The sequence below is a fragment of the Ailuropoda melanoleuca genome, chromosome 2 (genome assembly GCF_002007445.2).
Source record: "Ailuropoda melanoleuca isolate Jingjing chromosome 2, ASM200744v2, whole genome shotgun sequence".
Classification (NCBI taxonomy): Eukaryota; Metazoa; Chordata; class Mammalia; order Carnivora; family Ursidae; genus Ailuropoda; species Ailuropoda melanoleuca.
The window spans coordinates 38,504,321-38,524,302 of NC_048219.1; the positions used below are offsets into that span (position 1 = coordinate 38,504,321).

The 19,982-nt window shown below is 37.1% G+C and overlaps 1 protein-coding gene across 1 annotated transcript in view; it reads left to right on the forward strand.

Annotated features, from left to right (window-relative positions):
• Window positions 1-19,982, forward strand: part of RAVER2 (ribonucleoprotein, PTB binding 2) — a 130,690-nt gene that overhangs the window by 100,055 nt on the left and 10,653 nt on the right. Inside the window, exon 13 of the mRNA XM_034641376.1 lies at window positions 1,309-1,445. Coding sequence (XP_034497267.1) covers window positions 1,309-1,445 — 137 coding nt within the window. The remainder of the gene's footprint in view (window positions 1-1,308; window positions 1,446-19,982) is intronic.

The window sequence follows — 19,982 nt, forward strand, 5'->3', positions numbered from 1 at the left end:
AATGCCTAAATTATGACCCCAGTCATAATTTAAAGAATAACTATAAAGAATATAAATTAAAGAATAACTAAAATTAAGACACTTAAAATGTATTCTAATTATTTAAGGAAACTTTTTTTTGTAATATTTTATTAAGAATATAATCTTTATTGAATTGCTGAATCATAATAGAAAATCGGGCAAGGGAATTATTGGCAATACTATCATGCTTTACAATACATATAGAATCATTTCTATCCTAATTTATTTCCAAAATAGAGGTTTAAACCTGTACATATCTCATATACCCAGAATATTTACAAACTACCCCCAAAATGTGTGAACTAATGATAATTGGCAGAAGTTGAACTCTACTTTTTTAGAAGACATTTTCAGGCCTTCAATTAAGGTAAATTAATTATTAAATTTAGTTTTAAGGGAAAATCACAAATGTGGTGTGTTCCAGGCACTAGGATATTCACTATATTGGATATAGTAGATATCCACTACATAGGATATATAATATATATAGGATATTCACTATAGTGTTGATTGTCAATAGTGTAACTGAAAAGTACTTTAGTTTTCATCAATAGGGGAATGGTTAAATAAAAAATAGTTCATCATAAAATGGACTACAATACAACTTTTTGTTATAGTTGGGGGAGAGCCACATGTACTAATCTGAAATATCTCCAAAGCAAATTAAGTGGAAAAAGTAAATGTGCATAAAAGATTCCATTTGTTTAAAGCTATATATTCTTATATGTACACATTTAATGTGTAAATGCATGCAGTAAATCTGGGAAAATAAATTCTAAACTATTACCTCTGGGAAAAAAAGAATAGAATTGAATGAAAAGAAATGAAATGAAAGATTTTAATATGTATTCTCTGTATTTTATAAAGTATCCTCTTGAACTTAGAGACATTAATTGGTAATTTTTAAAAAGAACCAGAAAAAAATTTAATGTGCTTCTCCTATACCTACTACATTTTTATCTGGTCTAAAAATTGATGGTTACAACTATTGCATTAACAAGAATGATTACATTTTGTTTGCTTTCTTTTAGACATTAGACCTATATCTTAAAAATGTTTCCATCAAAAATTATCTATATGGCAAACTTCCATTTTCAGTTGCTTTAAATGAACAAGACAACATCATATACTCTACGTTCTTCTCCTGGGGATAATAAATATAGATACACACTGGCAGATGAAAATCTGTGTTGTGTTTGGGAGTATGTTGAATTAGTGAGTTTTGTATTTTGTTCATAATTTATAACAAAACAACTTTTAGCTAAAAATATTGATTTTTGCCCTTAGCCCCTGCAAGTAAAACCACTCTACAGAAGACTGGAATTGCAAGCAATATTCTGGATGCAATCTCTCAGGGAAATGAATCACAACACACATTGGAAAAGTGCATTTCTTATTCTCAACCTTTTGGTGATTATGCACAGGTAAATGATTCTCAGGTTTTGATGATATCTAGGAAAATTGAGTTCACCGAATATGAAATTGTGATTCCTATTATATCATAGGAAAGTAAAATTGTGCTCATCTACACAACATTCCTTGCTCATTTGGGATTTTAGGACATGTTCAAGACACTAAGTATCATTTTATGCTAGGTATTTACCTCTCGGTGTTTACACTAGTGGTCAACCAACTATAGACCAAATCCAGCCCACTGCCTGTTTTGTAAATTAAGTTTTACTGGAATACAGCCACGTCCATTCATTTACATATTGTCCATGGTGCTGTTGGGCCACAATGGTAGAGCTGAAAAGCTACAACTATGTGACCCACAAGATTAAATATTTACTGTCTGGGTGTTTACAGAAAAACTGCTGACTTGTGGGTACACCTGACTAAGGAACTCCAGGAAATGCCTCTGTTCTTCCCCACTGCTTACTGACACAGAAACATGATCATAATTATAGGCGCTGTTATGCTAACATTTAAACCAATCAATCAATAACATAGAAAGTATTATATTCAAAAGGTATATTGTGCCATTCTTTAAATATGTCAATTTTACTTTGGCCTTTTCGCCTTCAGGTTATTTTTAGTGGCTTAAGCTGAGAGCGTATATTATGCTAGCAGTATATGATGATACAATCGTGGGAGTCTTATAATGGTTCTGATTCTGATTCTTTCTTATTTCTCAGCACATCAGCTTCTTCTCAGCTCTGCCCTATGCTTCCATTTTGGGAGCAATGCTTCCACTTTGATTTCCTTGGAGCAACTGTGTTTGCCTCATCTGTCTCTAATAACCTTTAGAAAAGAAAACCTTTGTGAATTCCCTTGGAACAACTGATGGCTCCTTGTGCTTTTACGACAGGGTACTAGAAACACAGGTGAAATAGATTCTGTAAAACTGGTGCAGCTGGGTATTAGAATAATATACAATAAAGTCTCTTACACATCTGTAGAAGAGACGGAGAAATATAGGTTGGAAGATGATGTAATTAGGTGCCAACAGACCTGTATCTAAGGAATGAAAATCATGAATTAATACAAATGCAACCTGGCAAGCATTCCCTCATGTGTTTCATAAGACTCCATTTTTGTTCCTTTATTAGTTAATGGTTTAATCAATGTACGGACATTGGTTGTATGCTAATTATGTTTAGGTGACAAAAATCCCAGGAAATTATCAGAGATGTGTAAAATCATTTATAAATAATTTATAGTTCTGTAAATTAGAAACAGCCTAAATTTCCAACAATTTATAAGGCTAAGTAAACAAATTATGTCATATTTATTCCAGAAATACAATGCAAATATTAAAGATCAAGTAAAACACTATGTAAACACATGGTAAATGTTTCATAACTTATTGTTAATTTTAAAAATTTATAAATTATAGTCCTGTACAATTCTAATTTTTTGTTCCTTTACAAGGAACAAAATTTACTTTTATAGACAGGAGGAAGCACAATGAACTTAAATTTTTTAAACATGTATGATTTAACTTTTTGTATAACTTCTTAATATTTTGTAACTTTATTTTATGATAAGCATACTTTTTAATTTCCATCCGCCAATTCCCCCACCCACCTCCCTCTGGTAACCATCAGTTTGTTCTCTATAGTAAAGAGTCTGTTTTTTGGTTTGTCTCTCTCTTTTTTTCCCCTTTGCTTATTTGTTTTCTTTTTTTTTTTTTTAAGATTTTATTTATTTATTTGACATAGAGGCAGCCAGCCAGATAGGGAACACAAGCAGGGGGAGTGGGAGAGGAAGAAGCAGCCTTCCAGTGGAGGAGCCTGATGTGGGGCTCGATCCCATAACGCCGGGATCATGCCCTGAGCCGAAGGCAGACGCCTAACGACTGCGCTACCCAGGCGCCCCTGTTTTGTTTCTTAAATTCCATATATGGAATGAGTGATATCATATGGTATTTGTCTTTCTTTGAGTTCTGTTGATTAGCTTTATACACTCTAGCTCTATCCATGTTGTTGCAAATGGTAAGATTTCATTGGTTTTTATGGCTGAATAGTATTCTGTTGCATATATATACATCTTTATCCATTCATTTATCAATGGACACTTGGGCTGCTTCTGTAGTTTGGGTATTGTAAATAACACTGCAATAAACATAGGGGTGCGTGTATCCCTTTAATTAGTGCTTTTGTATTTTGGGGGTAAATACCCAATGGTACAACTCCTGGATTATACGGTAGTTCTATTTTTAACATTTTGAGGAATCTCCATACTGTTTTCCAGATGGGGTGCACCAGTTTGCATTCCCACCAACAGTACGCAGGGGGTTCCTTTTTCTTCATATCCTTGCTAACATTTGTTGTTTCTTGTGTTATTTATTTTAGCCTTTGTGACAGGTATGAGGTGATATCTCATGTAGTTTTGATTTGCATTTCCCTCATGATAAGTGATGTTGAACATCTTTTCACGTGTCTGTTAGCCATCTGTATATCTTCTTTGGAGAAATGCCGGTTCATGTCTTTTTGCCCATTACTTAAATGAAGTATTTGTTTTTTTGTGTGTCGAGTTGTATCAGTTCTTTATATATTTTGGATACTAAGCCTTTATCAGATATGTCGTTTGCAAATATCTTCTCCCATTCAGTAGGTTGCTTTTTATTTTGTTGATTGCATTCTTTGCTGTACAGAAGTTTTTATTTTCATGTAGTCCCAGTAGTTTATTTTTGTTTTGATTTCTCTTGCCTCAGGAGACATTTAGAACAGTGTTGATGTGGCCAATGTCAGAGAGATTACTGCCTGTGCTCTCTTCAAGGATTTTTATGGTTTCAAGCCTCACATTTAGGTCTTTAATCCATTCTGAGTTTATTTTTGTGTATGGTGAAATAAAGTGATCCAGTTTCATTCTTTGCCTGTTGCTGTGGTTTTCCCCCAACAGCATTTGTTGAAGAGACTGTCTTTTCCCATTGTATATTTATTCCTCCTCTGTTGAAGATTAATTGACTATATAACTGTGGGTTTATTTCTGGGCTTTCTGTTCTATTCTATTGATCCGTGTGTCTGTTTTTATGCCAGTACCATACTGTTTTAATCATTACCATTTCGTAATATAACTTGAAATCTGGATTGTGATACTTCCAGTTTTGTTTTTCAAGACTGCTTTGACTATTTGAGATCCTTTGTGGTTTCAAAAAATTTTAGGATTTTTTGTTCTCGTTCTGTGAAAAAATGCTCTTGTATTTAATAGGGATTGCATTAAGTCTGTAGATTGCTTTGGGTAGTATGGACATTTTAACAATATTGGTTCTTCCAATACATGAGTATGGAATGTCTTTCTGTTTCTTTGCATTATCTTGAGTTTCTTTCATCAGTATTTTATAGTTTTCAGAATTCAGGTCTTTCTTTGGTTAAGTTTATTCCTAGATATTTAATGTATTTTGTGCAATTGTAAATAAGGTTGTTTTTTTTATTTTCAATTTCTGCTGCTTCATTATTACTGTATAGGAATGCAACAGATTTCTGTATATTTTATATCCTGCAACTTTACTGAATTAATTTATTCTAGTAGTTTTTTGGTGGAGTCTTTAAGGTTTTCTATGTATAATATCATGTCATCTGCAAATAGTGAAGGTTTTACTTCTTCCTTACCAATTTAGATGTGTTTTATTTCTTTATGTTGTCTTAATGCTGTGGCTAGGGCTTGCAGTACTATGTTGAATAAAAATGGTAAGAGTGGACGTATTTGTCTTGTTCCTGATCATAGGGGGAAAGCTCTCAGTTTTTCTCCATTAAGTGTGATGTTTGCTGTAGGTTTTTCAAATAAAGCCTTTATTATGTTGACATATGTTCCCTCTAGACCTACTTTGCAGAGAGTTTTTTTTATTATGAATAGATGTACTTTGTCAAATGCTTTTCCTCCATCTATTGAAATGATCATATGGTTTGTATCTTTTCTTTTATTGATGTGACATATCACAGTGATTGTTTTGTGAATATTGAACCACCCTTTCATCTGGGAATAAATTCCAGTTGATCGTGGTACATAATTTTTTAAATATGTTATTGGATTCAGTTTTCTAATATTTTGTTGAGGAATTTTGCATCTATATTCATGAGAGGTATTGTAAGTCTCTGTAATTCTCTCTCTTTTAATTTTTATTTTTTGTGGTGTCTATCTGGTTTTGGTATCAGGGTGATACTGGCCTCATAAAAAGAATTTAGAAATTTCCCTTTCTCTTCTATTTTTTGAAATAGTTTGGGAAGAATCAGTATTAACTCTTTTTTAAATGTTTGGTAGAATTCGCCTGTGAAGCTGTCTGGTCCTGGACTTTTGTTTTTTGGGTTTTTTCATTACTGATTCAATCTCCTTACCAGTACCTGGTCTGTTCAGATTTTCTATTTTTCCCTGACCTAGTTTTGGTAGGTTATGAATTTCTAGGAATTTATCCATTTCTTCTAAGTTGCCCAATTTGTTGGCGTATAGGCTTTCATAATATTATGTTTGTATTTCTGTGGTGTTGGTTGTTCTTCTCTTTCATTAGTCATTTTGTTCGTTTGGTCCTCTCTCTCTCCCTTTCTTTTTAATGGGTCTTGCTAAGGGTTTATCAGTTTTGTTGATCTTCTGAAAGAAGCAGCTCCTGATTTCATTGATCTGTCCTATTGTTTTTTTAGTTTCCGTGTCATTTATTTCTGCTCTAATCTTTATTATTTCCTTCCTTTTGCTGGGTTTGGGTTTGTTCTTTTTCTACCTTATTTCGTGTAAGGTAAGGTTGTTTGTGATTGTCTTGCTTCTCGAGGTAAGGCTGTGTTGCTATAGACTTCCCTCTTAGAACTGCTTGCGCTGTGTCCCAAAGATTTTGGACCATTGTGTTTTCATTTTCATTTGTTTTCATAAATGATTGATTTTTTTCTTTAATTTCTTGGTTGACCCATTCATTGTTTAGTAGCATGTTGTTTTAACCTCCAAGTATTTGTGCTCTTTCCAGATTATTTCTTGTGGTTAATTTCTAATTTCATAGTGTTGTGGTCAGAGAAGATGGATGGTATAACTTCAATTTTTTTGAATTTGTTGAGACTTGTGGTTGCTTAAGTTTTAATATATGATCTATTCTGGAGAGTGTTCTGTGTGTACTTGAAAAGAATGTGTATCCTGCTGTTTTAGGATGGAATGTTCTGAATATGTCTGTTAAATCCATCTGGTCCAATGAGTCATTCAAAACAATTGTTTCCTTATTGATTTTTCTTTTTGGATTATCTATCCATCAATGTGAATGGGGTGTTAAGGTCCCCTACCATTATTGCATTACTATCAATTGTTTCCTTTATGTTTGTTATTAACAGTTTTATGTATTTGGGTGCTCCCATGTTGGGTGCATAAATTTTTACAATTGTTATATCCTCTTATTGGATCATCCCCTTTATTCTTATACAATGTCCTTCTTTGTCTCTAGTTACAGTCTTTGTTTTAAAATCTATTTGTCTTCTATAATACTTTCATATAAGTATTGCTACCCTGACTTTGTTTTACATGGTAAATGTTTCTCCATCCCCTCACTTTAAATCTGCAGATGACTTTTGGTCTGAAATGAGTCTCTTGTAGGCAGCATATAGATGGGTCTTGTTTTTTTTTCCATTCTGACACCCTACGTCTTTTGATTGAAGCATTTAATCCATTTACATTGAGTCCTCAAGGTACTATTGATAGACATGTATTTATTGCTGTTTTGTTACTTGTTTTGTGGTTGTTTTTTAGATTTTCTCTAATCCTTCTCTTGCTCTCATAGTTTATTGGCTTTCCTTAGTGATATATTTGGATTTCTTTCTCTTTATTTTTGCATATCTGTTACTGGTTTTTGATTTGTGGTTACCATGAGGCTTATATATAACATTTTCTGTATATAGCATTCTATATTAAGTTGGTGGTCACTTAAGTTTAAACCCCTTCTTTACTCCTCTCCCCACCCCCTCTCCCCCCACATTTTAGGTATATGGTGTCATATTTTACATCCTTTTATTTTAGGAATCTCTTGACCAATTTTTATAGATATATTTATTTTTACTGCTTTTGTGTTTTTTACTCTTCGTACTCTATGGTTTTCCTTTCCATTCAAAGAGTCTTTAATATTTCTTGTAGGACTGGTTTAATGGTCATGAGCTCCTTTAGCTTTTGTTTGTATGAGAAACTCTTTACTCTCCTATTCAGAATGATAGCCTTGCTGGATAGAATATTCTTGGTTGCACTTTTGTTTTTCTTTCAGCATTTTAAATATATCATACCACTCTCTTCTGTCCTGCAAAGTTTCTATTGAAAAATCCTGATAATATTATGGGTTTTCCCTTGATGTAACTGTCTTCTTTTCTCTTGTTACTTTTAAAACATTTTCTTTATTGCTCCTTTTTGCCATTTTAATTACTTTGTGTCTTGGTGTGGACCACCTCAGGTTGATTTTGGGAGGAGGCGCTTTGTGCCTTCTGGATCTGGGTATCTGTTTCCTCCCTCAGATTAGGGAAGTTTTCAGCTATTGTTTCTTCAAATAAGTTTTCTGCCCCTTTATCTCTCTCTCCTTCTGAGATCCCTGCAATACAAATGTTATTATGCTTGATGGAATCACTGAGTTCCCTATGTTGGTTCTCAATTTGCATAATTTTCCTTCCTCTCCTTTGCTCAGTTTGGTTACTTTCCATTACTCTGTCTTCCATGTCATTAATTCATCCCTCTGCTTCATCTAGCCTGCTATTTATTCCATCAAGTGTATTTTTAATTTCATTTACTGTGTTCTTGATCTCTCATCGGTTCTTTCTTTTAATCTTTGTGTTAAGGGTCTCACTGATGGTCTTTTTTCTTCTCCAGTCCAGGGAGTATCTTTGTGATTATTAGTTTATATTCTCTATCAGGCACATTATTTATGTTTCGCTTTGGTCTCTTGCTGTGGTTTGGTCCTGTTCTTTCATTTGGGAGATTTTTCTCTATCTCATTTTGTTTGACTTTATCTGTTTCTCTGTGTTGGGAAAGTCAACTACTTCTTTTGCTCTTAACAATAATTAGCCTTATGAAGAATAGATCCTGTCGTGCTCACAGTGCAGGGTTCCTATTCCCCATGACCTGGCGCTTTAGGGAGTATCTCCTATGTGTGTTGCATGTGCTGTACTGTTGAGTCTTGGCCTCTTTTTCCTTCAGTTCAGTTGTCTGCAGAGGCTCTCTTTGCCAATTGTGGGCAGCAAGGTGTGCAGTGGTTTGCTTGCTAAATGAGACCCTCCACTGCCGAACTGAGGTCCCACAAAGCACACAGGTCTGGAGCTGTGGCGTTGGCAGGGTTTTTCATGGTCTTCTGGAGGAAGGGCCCGCAGTACCAGGACTGAGGCATGTATGACTGGGAAGGGTGGGTCCACTGAAGAGATGGGGGAGTGCTGGTGGTGGGGGTGTAAGCAAGTTAGGTAAGGAGTGTCCATACTCTGCTTGTTCCTGCAGGTGGCCATTGTTTATGCTGGGGGCCAGGGGAGGGAATGATGCCTGCTGGCTCCTTTGTTCCCGGCGGGGTCTCCGCATGATCCCTGTCTCTCCAGACCACGCTCTGAGATGAGAAACCACTGTCCTTCCTGTCTGCCCCCAGTGTTTTCAAACTGTTGGTTCTACACCGTATCCGCATGGGCTGTTCATTGTCCTGTCTCTTCAAGGGTGGGGGCTCTGCTTCCTAATACCATCCAGGTCTCCAAGAGCTGAGCCTGCTGACTTTTAAAATTCCTGGCTCATGAAATTTGGCCCCTCTCAATTTCAAAAGCAAATATTGTCGAGATTCATCCTCTCCATTTGTGAGCTCCCCAGTGTGAAAGTCTGTTTTCCGCCTTCCTCTGCACCACTGGCTCCCCCCCAACCATGGATAACCACAGTCCATTTCACTCCAGACCATGTCTTTGCCCTTCTCCCTTCATCAGTGTGGCCTCTTCCCTACCTTTAGCTGTGGAGCTTGTTCTGTCAGGCTTCAGGTCATTTCCTAGGTCATTTACACTGATATGGGTGTTGTCTGTTTGTATCCACGGGACAAGGCGAACTTAGGGCCCTCCTCTTCTGCCGTCTGCCCAGCTGACCTGTATGATTTAATTTTTTAAAGTTAATATTTTCCTTTTCATTTATTTCACTTTTGAAATTTGTTCTGCTTTTCTCATTAGCAGTTTTGCTTATTGGATTACTGTGGTTTATTGTATGCTTAGCCACAGAAAGACCCTTTTCTACTTCCATGTGGAGAAATTCTGTGATAAAGACGCCTTTTACATTGCCAGTCTTCCTCCTGCCTCTATCCTTGCTGACCCAGAGACCCTGTGGAAGTATGAATCTTCCCTGGATTTACCGTGCCCTTGGACAGTCCCCACTTCTACCTTGTGTGTGTTCGTCAAGGGAAATTTGTTCTCAGGCTTGTGTTCTTTCCTCTTTGGGAAGTGAACTTAACTAGATGTTACTAATGGAATAAAGTAACTAGAAAAAAAGTGGTCATGTTTTAGGAATTCCTTCTATTCCCACTGCTGGAATGGAGGAAGAGGTCTAAGGAAAAGAAACCAACATTTTTTGTTTGGTTTTAACACGTACTGTATGCTTTGCCACATAAGCATTTAACCTTTCTAACAACCTTGTGAGAATACCTCCATAATAAAAGTAGAAAAGTATAGAGAATTTAATAATCTTTTTTAAGTTCATGCCGTTAGCGCACAGTTGCTGTGATAACAGTCTACATTATTTTCATTATACCATGGAGAAGTTTCTTCAGGCATGGAAGTAGTGTCTCGTAGAAACTGTTTCTTTCTTTTGTGTCAGCCCTGTGCATAAGGATCAGGAGAGGTGAATGTATCAAGGTATAGATGGATATAATAATCCTTATTTCCAATAAGGCTATTATGTTTAAAAATCCTAACTGGCATTTGCCAATTTTGGCGAAGTTGCTTATATCAGATTATTCCCCCTGCAGATAACCATTATTGAAACTGGATTAAATATGAAAGAGAAACAACTATTTGGAGGCCCTGGGGCATGTTCAAAGGCAGGCAGAACCTGAAGGGGGGCCGAGTTAGTCCTTAAAAGAGGGAAATGCCCTGGATGAAATTTGTCTTTTTGCCTAACACCGCCTGTAGTCAGTGTTCTTGCTGGCTGCTGGAGTCAGGGCACAGAGTTGAGAACCATTAGCAAGGCTGAAAAGTAAGCATGAACTCCCTGAAAAAGGGGGTTACTTAGAAAGGAGCCTCAAAATCTCTGTGTAAACTCAGCCAAAATACATTTGTCTGACCTCTGAACCATGTTTGTGAGGAAAATTCCAAGTCCTGAAGGAACTGAGAAGGGATTCAGCTCCTCCCCTCCACAGAAGTTTGAGTTTGAATTCAGCAAAGTTATCTCCTTCTTACAAAAAAAAAAAAAAATCACCGATCTTTAGAGGAAGGTTATACATCTGTGGTCTTTAGGATATATCATGTGTAATCAGTAAATGAAATTCCTCGATAGTTGAAGAAACAAGAAATGGACCCGCAGTTAAGAAGAAAAGTAATAGAAACTGACTCCAACATGACCCAGATGTTGGTCTTAGTAGACAAGGATTTATTTAAAGCAGCTGTTATTTGTTCAAGAACCTAAGGAAAATAAAGTCGTAATGAACAGGTAGGGATTTTCAGCAAGAAATATAAACTAAAAAAGAAGTATAGAAGCTTTCCAACTGAAAAGTGTCGTATCTGAAAAAAAAAATGGATGGGCTTCGCAGAGATAGGAGAAAACAGGAAAAAAAGTTTCAATTAATATGAAGACAAAAAGAATTCAATATGAAGAACAGAAATGACAAAATCAGTGAACAGGTCCTGAAGACCTGAGGGACTTAAGACCAAGCAGTCTAAAATACGTGTAATTGCAGTCCCAGGAGGAGAGGGAAAAGATAATGTGATGTGAAATATTTGAAAAAATAATGGTAAAAAATTTCCTAAATTTGGTTTAAAAAACCCTCTAGATCTAACAGGCTCAGACACTTCCCCTGCAAAGCAGGGTAAATAAAAAGAACATTTTACCTAGACACATCAGTTAATATGATGAAAACTAAAGTTCTGAAGAGGGTATCTTGAAAGTGACCAGATACAAATAATGTGCGTAATTCTTAAGGTAGAGTTTCTCAGCCTCGGCTCTGTTGGCCTTCTGGGCTGGGTGATTCTGTCTGTAGGAGAAGCTATCCTGTGCATTGTAAGATGCTTAACAGTATCTTCGTCCTCGGTAGGTTGCTCCTCATTGAGAACTGTGGTGTTAAAACAACTGGTAAATATGTGGGTAAATTAAATACTATATATTTTCTCTTAATTTATTTAAAAGCAAAATTATAACATTGTAGTGTGGGGTTTATAATGTTCATAGATACAACACATTTGGTAATAGTCCAAATGAGGTGAATGAAAATATGGTCGTGGGGTTATTCAAATGTACATTTCATGTAAAAGTTTACATTGTACGTGAAGTAAAACAGTGCCTCTGAGGAGTCTGTGATACATTACGGAATACATTGTCATCCATAGAGCAACCATTTTAAAAAATACAGGGGCGCCTGGGTGGCACAGCGGTTAAGCGTCTGCCTTCGGCTCAGGGCGTGATCCCGGCGTTATGGGAGCCTGCTTCTTTCTCTCCCACTCCCCCTGCTTGTGTTCCCTCTCTCTCTGGCTGTCTCTATCTCTGTCGAATAAATAAATAAAATCTTTTAAAAAAAATAAAAATAAAAATACAAAAAATACAAAACAGTACACCTAAAATGTCAATAGTTTAGTTGCAATGGAATTCCAAGAACATTTGATTAAGCCAAAAAAAATGTCAGGAAAGGGAAAAAAAAAAAAACCCAGGATGAATAGAAAACAAATAGGTAGGCAGGAAATCGAAATTGAATAATGATAATAGTTAAGTAAAAACGGAGTACATGTTCCAATCAAAGCAAACAGATTGTCGGAGTAAGGCTTGAATACACACCTCCTCCTCTCGACATTTTATGGGAGGATTTAGTGCAGCTAGGTTTTTAAAAAAAGGGTGTAATGGGGCGCCTGGATGGCTCAGTCGGTTAAGCATCTGACTCTTGATTTTGGCTCAGGTCATGATCTCAGGGTCGTGAGATTGAGTCCCCACATCCAGCTCCTGTCAGGCTCTGTGCTGGGTGTGGAGCCTGCTTAATATTCTCCCTCTCCCTCCGCCTCTCTTCTCCAACCCCCGTTTGCATGCTCTCTCTCTCTCTTAAAAACATTTAAAAAGGGCATAAGATGGGAAGGAAAAATAAAAATGTCTCTTTGTATGAGTGTTTACATGAAAAATTCCCCTAGAAAGCAACCATTAAAACTAATAAACTTTGCCAAGTCACAAGGTAGAAGGCAATATGTAAAAATCAATTGTTTCTGTGTAGAAGCAGCAAACAATTGGAAAATAAAGTTTTTAAAAATTTACAACAGCATCAAACATGAAATATGTAGCAACAAATTAACAGAAGATTTGTAGGAGCCATGAAAACTACAAGACATTGCCGCGAGAGATGAAAATGCCTGTGAATGGAGAGCTGTCCCATGTCAGTGACTTGGAAGCCTTGATACCGGTAATGTATTGGTTCTCTCCATGCTGATCTATACATTCAGTGTTATCCCAGCCATTTTCTCAGTAGCCTTTTTCTCAAATAGAAATTGACAAGCTGATTTTTAAAGTTTGTATTAAAATGCAAAGGAGCTAAAATCTTACGAAAGAACACAGCACGAGGACTTCCTCTATATGACTTCAAGATGTGCTATTAAGTCGTAACAATCAGGCAGCGTGGTGCGGGCATAATATAGGCACATAGATCGCTAGAACAGAATAGAGTCCAAAAATAGGCCCATACTTAAATGGTAAACTGATTTTTGACCAAAATGCCAAAACAGTTAAATAGGCAAAGAACAGAAATGTTGTTAGAACAACTGATTATCCATATTGGAAAACATGAAGCCTGACTTTTGCTTCAAACCATACTCTAAAATTTGCAGAGTATCATAGGTCTAAATGGAACATGCAAGCCATAGATGACATCAGCAAAAACAGACACAGTGAGAAGCAGCTCCAAATATTCTCTGCTCAAGAAGAGCATCAGTAAAACTGGCAATGATTATTAGAAAAGGACCAAACGGAAGTTCTGGATTTGAATAAGTACAATAGCTGAAATGATTTCCTACAGCACAGCAGATTTGAACAAGCAGAAGAAAAAATCAACATGTTGGGAAGAGAGGTCAATTGAGATTATCCAGTCTGAAGAATAGAAAGAATAGAGCATGAAGAAAAATGAACCATAACAAATGTTGGCAACAACGTGGAGAAATTGGTACCCTCAAACATTGCTGGGAGGGAATTAAAATGGTGCAGCTGCTTTGGAAAAATTTGCCTGTTTCTCAATATGTTAAACGCACTGTTACCATGTGACCGAAGAATTTCACTCCTACGTACAGACCCAAGAGAATTGAAAATCTAGGTCTATACATAAAGTTAGACATTAATTTTCATAGAAGCAGCATTCATCATAGCTCAAAGAGAAATGACCCAAATGTCAATCAGTTGACGAGTGAATAAACGAACTGTGGCGTATCCATTCAATGCAATGTTATGTCGCTCTAAAAGGGGTGGAATACTGATCTTTGTCACAACATGGATGAACCTTGAAATCATGCTAAGTGAAATAAGCCAGACATGAAAGGTCACATATTATATGATCCCATTTATATGCCATGTCCAGGATAGACAAATTCATAGGGAACGTGAACGGTTACTGGGGGTCAGGGAAGTAGGAGTGTGAGATAACTGCTAACAGTTGGGGCATCTATTTGGAGTGATGGAAATACCCTGGAGCTGGATGGTGGTGATAGTTGCGCAACCTTGTGAGTATCAACAAGTGTTGGACTCTAGGAAAAAACCCACAAAAGTCTAACTGTACTAAATAGAGAGTAGCATTTTCCCTCAGTGTTTTAGAGATCCTAAAAGTATGTAATAATAAGAAAACAAGTTAAATTAATTACAGATCTAGTTCTAATTAGAAAACAATTTAAAATGGGCTACCCATCCAATTTCTCTAGTTGATTATAATAATGGAGTATTGCCATTGAGCAACAGTTATTAATTTTCTCAAAAAGTGCATTTCTTAAATATTCTCTTATTGAGAAAACTTAGACGTAGTTACAAATTTATAGTAACACTCCAGTGATGATAGTAGCATTGTAGTCAGCTACATAACCCTGTTAGTTTGCCTGTTTTTGTTTTGTTGTTGTTGTTCTTTGTGTTTTTTTTTTTAAGTAATCTCTACACCTGGTGTGGGCTGGGACTCACAACCCTGAGATCCCTGAGATCAAGTGGCATCCTCCACCCACTGAGGCAGCCAGGCACCCCGCAATCCTGTTAATTTGAATGTATAAATGGAGTTTGAAATGTCAGCAATAAATAGGTACATCTGTGTCAGATGGTTGGGAGAAGCCCACCTTAAGGGAAAAGCCTTTGAGTCAATTAAGCTTTTATTAAATGCCTACACCTAACATCTAATTATAATCTGTCAGAAACAAGGCATTTCTCCCCCCTCCCCCTGCCTTTTAGTAAAGTATGGTAAAATAGGTCACAGTTACTTTTTTTCTTTTTTTTTTAAGATTTTTAAAATTTCTTTATTTGACAGAGATAGAGACAGCCAGCGAGAGAGGGGACACAAGCAGGGGGAGTGGGAAAGGAAGAACCAGGCTCATAGAGGAAGAGCCTGATGTGGGGCTCGATCCCATAACGCCGGGATCACGCCCTGAGCCAAAGGCAGACGCTTAACCGCTGTGCCACCCAGGCGCCCCGGTCACAGTTACTCTTAAGCAACTTTTCAGTTTGACATAGTCACGAGTGTAATAATGTAAAAAATAATGTAGGAATTATTTCAGCTGTTTCATAGGACTGCTTAAATTGCGGTTTAGGGTTTTCATTTGACACTCGCCAAACTGGTTAGTTGTCTGGTATGCGGTATGTAGGGGAATACTATCTACCTGCCTGTTATCGTCTTGTGTTAAGTCTCCCTTGGTTACAGGGCTCTTTCCTGCAAGGAAGCTGATGGCATATTTCAGGGAGTCAATCACAGAATGTGGAATAAGACTCTGTGATGAAATAGGAAACAAAACTGAAAAATGAACGAAAAGGCCTTTCATATAGAGCCCAATGCTGCCACCTAGTGGGCAAAGAGTGCAGAGACCTGCCAAAAAGATTTTTGTGCGGCCAGGTAGATCAGAATCTTGTGACAGACACCAACTATATAAAATATTTTTTAAAAACCTAAATCTACTTTAAAGAATAATTACATTACCATGGATTATATTAACCCCATCCAATAATTTGGAAAATACTTTAAAAATGATTTTTGCTAAAAACTGGAATTAAGGAAAAGCAACCACCTGGAATTTAGTTATCCTCATTGCTTTAAAATGTTTATAAATGAAATCAATTTTTTAAATGTTAAAAAATTAATAAAGGAATAGTGTACAGTATACTTAAATCTGAAGATACTTTTGCTACTCTCATATGTTAATTTTTCAAAGGATTTTAATGTGTAAGGGTCCTTTTTTATATATATATATAAAAAGATTATTTGAGAGAGAGGGGCAGAAGGAGAGAGAGTCTTAAGCAGACTCTGTGCTGAGCATGGAGCCTGACATGGGGCTCGATCTCACGACTCTGAGATCATAACCTGAGCTGAAACCAAGAGTTGGTCACTTAACTTACTTTGCCACCCAGGCATCCTGAGTCTTTATTAAACATACTTAAACCTAAGATACAGAATTTGTATAACTTGGCAGACAGAAAGACACTTAAATTTTACTTTTATATTTTGGAATGTGCTCCAATACTTTTGGAGGACCAGTCCTTAATTCAAAGTTAAGACTTAACATTATTGATGAGGAAAATCAAGTAACTGAGAAGCAAAAATTAATGTGAAAATTGAAAATATCTATGTGTATGTATGAGGAAGAGACATCTTACTGTTAGTTATGTCATTAATGTCACAAAATAAATTTGATTTTAAATCATTTTTAACTGGGGAAGAGAAAAAAATTGTATTTAAATAAAATTTTAGAAGTGAACTATGCTTAATGCAGTAAATAAATTAATTCATGTTTCTCTAGGTATAAAGTCCAAAAGCTGGACTTGAAGCCATAAGAAAGGAATATTAAGGGGTTGATACGGATTCTAGAAGACCTAGTGCAGTTGTTCATTTTAGGCTCTCCTTCTAATCTAACTCCACTAACGAGACAAGTTAGAGAAGGTAAAGGTGGGCTAAAGGTAAAAGTGAGGCTGAGGAGGGGCGCCTGGGTGGTGCAGTCAGTCAAGCGTCCAGCTCTTGATTTCCACTTAGGTCATGGTCTTAGGGTCATGACGTTGAGCCCTGCGTCAGGCTCCGTACTCAGCACGTAGTCTGCTTAGGATTCTCTCTCTCCCTCTGCCCCTCCCCACCGCTCCTGTGCTCTCTCTCTCTCTCTCTCTAAAATAAGTAAATAAAATCTTAAAAAAAAAAAGAGGCCAAGCCTATAATTCATTAAAACAAACAAACAAACAGAGGAGCCCCAAGTAGAAGCAGAATTTTTGAAAAACCAATTTGATTTTGTATTTCAAGGACTATACACCCTGCGGTTACATTCCTTTCAGAAGAGCAGGAACAATGATAACTAGCGTGGCTTTGGACCAGTGGTAGCAGAGCCGAACCCAGTCCACTATCCCCATGAACTTGTCCCAAAGAAATCTCACTGGGGGATAGCCAAGATCCCAGTTTTGTGAATTCTTATCAGACTTTAAAAACTAGCCTTCAGTTCCATTACGGAAGTGAGCTTAAATATTGAGCTTAAGACACACTGTAAGTATTAAGCTTTGCCAGTCCAAAAATGGAACCACAACGTTCTCTTTCTAAATTCACATGGGAATAAAAGGAAATTAGCCTACATTTACATGAAGATAAAAATATTTGCTTTAATTAAAGAAAGAAAATAAGATCTCTTCCTTTAAATCCAAAAATAGCAACTGCATTGTTATAGAATGGGCTTCGCCCTAACTACATGGGTACACAAAAATGTATTTTTAGAAATAAGGCAGATTGGATTAATGAAAAGGACACCAGAGTGAGAAAAAAAGGGTTGGATTCATAGCTCTAACATTTAATAACCTTGTATTTTCAGCCAAATCACCTAAGGTATCGGAGCTTTTGTTTTCACATCTATTCAATGGTGAGGATTCCTTTTCTGCTACTGCACGAGTCTGGTGTCAGTGACACGGTGTAGAATTATATCATCGTTAGATTCTGTCAGTTTCCCTCTCAAATGTATCATGGTTTGGATATTTTGCTAATTTGATTTATACCTGAATAGTAGACATTTTCCTCTACTCAGTGTCTTTCTTTAGTCTCTCCAAAGCATAAATGCCCATTGAAATTGGGTTGTTTTTTTTTTTTCAGATTTTCGAAGGATACCACTTTCTCACTTGTTTATTCCATGTAAAATTTTAACCAGTTTTAAATCACATATAATCTCTGCCCACACGTATGTATCTAATACCTATCTCTTCCATTACCACGTTCTTTATAGAGCTGCTTATTACATTTTCCAGATTCCAGGATCAAAGTTCTTATTCCACTTACAATCCTTAGCCTGACGTTCCAGCCCCTCCATGACTGAGGCCGGCTCGCCTTTCCAGCCTCATCGGCTCCACTCTTTTCCGTGAATCGACCACTGCTTGCCCTCCCAGGCCCGTGACTTCCTGCCACCTGCCTTTGCTCCGGCACCACCTCTCGGCAGAAGGGTCATTCCCACTCTCCTCATGTCCACAGCTGACATCTTCTCCAAATCCACCCAGATGCCTTCTTACCCGGGAAAATTTTGTCCATATTTCTCAAACCCTCCTCTCTCATTGTCCCTTCTATGAAAAGCTTTAGCACTTCACCTCTATGTCTCCTTTGGCATGGCGGCGTTCTCCTTTTAGAAATTAGCTTTGTGCTTTTCTTGCTTCCGCTCCTAGGATATGAGCTTTTGGAGGGCACACTTCAAGCTTCGTTTGTCTAGGTAGCCCCATAACACACAGCCCGGGGCCCTCAGTAGTTAGTCTATGAAGGAATGGATGTCTGTATCCTGCAAATACGAACTAGAAGGAAGAGTGTTTGCCTGCTTTATACTCTTCCTGTCTTTTGTGGTATTCCCTTTTACTGATGTTTGATTCAGATTTATTTCTCCAAGAACACTGAGCTTTGTTTCAAAAATCTTAACTATCATTACTTCCCATTGTACCCAGCAGTCCTTGCACTAACAATTAGATATGTTTGATAGTGTGTATCAGAAAAATCCTCTTTCCCCCAGTATCGCATGGGCGATGACATCCATTTCCCTTTCCTCTTCTCACTGATCTTCCCTGTGCCACTCAGTGAAGTGTTTTGCTGATCTGCGGCATCTCACTTGATTCTTCCTGTGAATGGTGTAGCACCACTGGGAAGTCCTTTCAGTGAAAGCACCTAATAAATTTCCTCCCTGGCTTCTGAGAATAAAGATAGTATAGAAAGTGAGGAAAATACAGATTATTTATTTGCTTTATACTGAGACAGGAAATATGGATTACTACACAGCAGGAAGGATCAAGGGAAAGAAATTGAAAGTATGAGATTTCCAGATCCCAGAGTTAGGTATTATTTCTTTCCCTGTTGCCTTTGAGAAATGGATTGAGTTATCAAACAAGTACCTTTTCAAAATTTAATTTGATGGACTGATCATTTATTAGAGGAAGAATGCTAATAAGAAAAAGAGTTCTTGGGATACCTGGGTGGCTCAGTTGGTTAAGCAGCTGCCTTCGGCTCAGGTCATGATCCCAGAGTTCTGGGATAGAGTTCTGCTGAGCAGGGAGCCTGCTTCTCCCTCTGCCTACTGCTCCCACTGCTTGTGTTCTCTCTCTCTCTCTCTCTGACAAATAAATAAATAAAATCTTAAAAAAGAAAGAAAGCAAAAGAGTTCTTTACACCTGAAGCTAACGGTCTGACGGTGTTAGTGGCCACGGTCTAACAGGCAGTAAGATCACCAGACCAACGCAGGGGCTCAAATGAAAAAGGCAGCTGAAGAGAGTAATTAGAGGCTTGACAGTGGAGAAATTACGGTCTTAGTATGCAATTTTGTCACAGGAAATCTTAAGGGTGGAATTTCTTTTTTTAAAATTGAGATATAGTCAGTATATAACATTATATTAGTTTCAGGTCTACATTTTAATGAATCAGTATTTGCATATATTGTAAAATGATTACAGGAAGTCTAGTTTAACATCCATCACCACACAGGGTTATAATTTTTCTTCTTGTGAAGAGAACTTTTAATATCTACTCTTGAAGCAACTTTTTTTTTTTTTAAAAGAATCTATTTATTAGCTCACGCCGAGAGAGCAAGAGCAGGGGAAGGGGGTAGAGGGAGAGGGAGAAGCAGTCTCCTCGATGAACATGGAGCCCAATGTGGGGCTGGATCCCAGGACCCTGGGATCATGACCTGAGCCGAAGGCAGCCTCTTAACAGACTG